General features: G+C 42.3%; 1 protein-coding gene across 1 annotated transcript in view; it reads right to left on the bottom strand.

Moving 5' to 3' along the window:
• Positions 1-417: 417 nt before the first annotated feature.
• Positions 418-2,836, bottom strand: part of LOC104998353 (chromosome unknown open reading frame, human C12orf42) — a 131,998-nt gene continuing 129,579 nt past the window's right edge. Inside the window, 4 exon segments of the mRNA XM_010853464.1 lie at positions 418-495; positions 497-613; positions 615-726; positions 728-872. Of these exon segments, the coding sequence (XP_010851766.1) occupies positions 418-495; positions 497-613; positions 615-726; positions 728-872 (452 nt within the window).

Genomic DNA, 2,836 nt, shown 5'->3' with positions numbered 1-2,836 from the left:
CAGACATTCAATTATGTTTTCCAAACCTCTGTTTAGAGATTCAAAAGGCCCTTAGAAAACATCCTTAAACTGAAGCCCAAGTTGGCAAGTGAAACCCTTTACCTGCGAGAGCAGAACAAAGCCGGGTCGGGCCCATCCCTGCCGGCACATGGTGAAGTGGCACGCGATGTACCCCATCCCCATTGTGAGTGACACTGGGAGACACCGCAGAACAAAAATACTATTAGAAATGCTTCAAAAGGAACATTTTTGGGCTGCGATAGAGACTTTTGACATTATTTATTAGGTTCAAAACGGCCTCTGTGAAGCCTGACAATGGTTCTGTGGAAACCAGTACATCTGAGGCCCTTTCTGTTGTTCTGGGCAGGCATTGATTTGAAGATAGGCAGCACTCACCGAACAATTCCCTCGCAGCGGTCAGTGTAAGTGAGCATTCACCCCCGGCCTAGGAGGGGCCTGTGAACAAACCGTATGGAAACGAGGGGGTGGGCGGGAGTGGGGAAGAGGAGCAATCCTTGATTAACCTCTTGGAGAAGAGATGGGTAGGAGTACTGGTGAATCCAGGAAGGGGCGCTCCTGCCAGACTACTGTGGAGGGAGGCGTCTGCCCCGGGCCCGTTTTTCTTCGGGGGAATGAGGATGCTTGGGGAGCATCTTTGGTGCCATGGCAACTGCGCCTATTCGGACTGGATTTCCGGGCGCGCCTGGGAGCCGGCTTTGGGAATCTAGGCTTGCAGGTCAGTGCACCTACTGGGGCTGCTGTCTTCTCCCCCAACTCCAGTTCTGAGGAACTCCAGGAGACTTTGGGCGAAGCAAAGGGGGTCTGGCTTCTCCGGAAGAGGCCAATGGCAGCGTAAGGCCTCAGAATAAGACCTGGAAGACAAAGAAGAGCCGGGGTGGCGCTCAAGTGTGAGGAATTTACCCGCCCCGCTAAAACTTAAAAAAAAAAAAAGAAAGAAAGAAAAGGAAAAGAAAACTCTCCTGATAACTGGATGTTTCAGAAATCCACGACGTTTGTAACAAGCTGAGAGAAAAAAATTTAATCCCCTGACGTTACGCTCATGTGCTTCCCACGTTTCTTTAAGAAAATAAAGTGCTATCCATTCCTTTACTATTGTTTGAAAGAACCTCCTCCCCCCAAAATAATTTTTACAGAATCCTCCTAAAACTTTTAATTTCAAGGAAAACAATTCAAAACTTCCAAAGAGAGGGAAGAATGAGTGACTAAAATAAAGCCTCATATTTGAAATTTGGGGAAAGGCTTTGAATAGAAATTACTCTGGAGTTAGAGATCATGGAAAAACAAACAATTTTACAGCCCATTTAGACTATGACTGACAATTTAAAATCCAAGAGGCAATTACTTCATGAGTTTTATTAGAAAGCTCAAACCATGTGAAAATTAAAACAGTGTTTTAATCTGATGTTGGCTCTGCACAATACATACATATACACTAATAATAGATTTGATTTTTTCTTTATTTATATATATATATATCACGCATGCATTTGTATGTAGATATATATATATAATCTTAATATATGTCATACATATAAAATCATTTTCAGGGGACTTTCCTGGCAGTCCAATGGTTAAGAGTCCCCACTTCGACTGCAGGGGGCACAGGTTCAGTCCCTGGTTGGGGAACTAACATCCTGCATGCCATGTAACAAGGGCAAAAAAAATCATTTTTATGTAAGAAATCCTGTCCATTGACCTATGCAAATTAAAATCTAATTCTTCAGTAGTGTATTAAGATAACTTACATGCTTTAAATTACTTTCTATGAGCTTTTAAAGGACTTTGAATAGCATGCAGATGGCTCAGTTATTTAGAACAACCCAAGACATCACCAGATGGCCAACACCAAATCAGAGTGATTATATTCTTTGCAGCCAAAGATGGAGAAGCTCTAGAAAGTCAGCAAAAACAAGACTGGGGGCTGACGGTGGCTCAGATCATGAACTCCTTATTGCCAAATTCAGACTTAAATTGAAGAAAGTGGGGAAAACCACAAGACCATTCAGGTATGACCTAAATCAAATCCCTTATGATTATACAGTGGAAGTGAGAAATAGATTTAAGGGAATAGATCTGATAGACAGAGTGCCTGATAAACTATGGACAGAGGTTCATGACACTGTACAGGAGACAGGGATCAAGACCATCCCCAAGAAAAAGAAATGCAAAAAAGCAAAATGGCTACGTGAGGAGGCCTTACAAATAGCTGTGAAAAGAAGAGAAGCAAAAAGCAAAGGAGAAAAGGAAAGATATAAGCATCTGAATGCAGAGTTCCAAAGAATAGCAAGGAGAGATAAGAAAGACTTCCTCAGCGATCAGTGCAAAGAAATAGAGGAAAACAATAGACTGGGAAAGACTAGAGAGCACTTCAAGAAAATTAGAGATACCAAGGGAACAGTTCATGCAAAGATGGGCTCAATAAAAGACAGAAATGGTATGGACCTAATAAAAGCAGAAGATATTAAGAAGAGGTGGCAGGAATATGCAGAAGAACTATACAAAAAAGATCTTCATGACCCAAGTAACCACAATGGTGTGATCACTCACCTAGAGCCAGACATCCTGGAATGTGAAGTCAAGTGGGCCTTAGGAAGCATCACTACGAACAAAGCTAGTGAAGGTGATGGAATTCCAGTTGAGCTATTTCAAATCTTGAAAGATGATGCTGTGAAAGTGCTGCACTCAATATGCCAGCAAATTTGGAAAACTCAGCAGTGGCCAAAGGAATGGAAAAGGTCAGTTTTCATTCCAATCCCAAAGAAAGGCAATGCCAAAGAATGCTCAAACTACCACACAATTGCCCTATCTCACGTGC

The sequence above is a fragment of the Bison bison genome, unplaced genomic scaffold (assembly GCF_000754665.1).
Source record: "Bison bison bison isolate TAMUID 2011002044 unplaced genomic scaffold, Bison_UMD1.0 scf7180017864327, whole genome shotgun sequence".
Lineage (NCBI taxonomy): Eukaryota > Metazoa > Chordata > Mammalia > Artiodactyla > Bovidae > Bison > Bison bison.
Note: the sequence above shows the minus strand (reverse complement) of the source record. Positions and strands in the feature narration are given on the sequence as shown.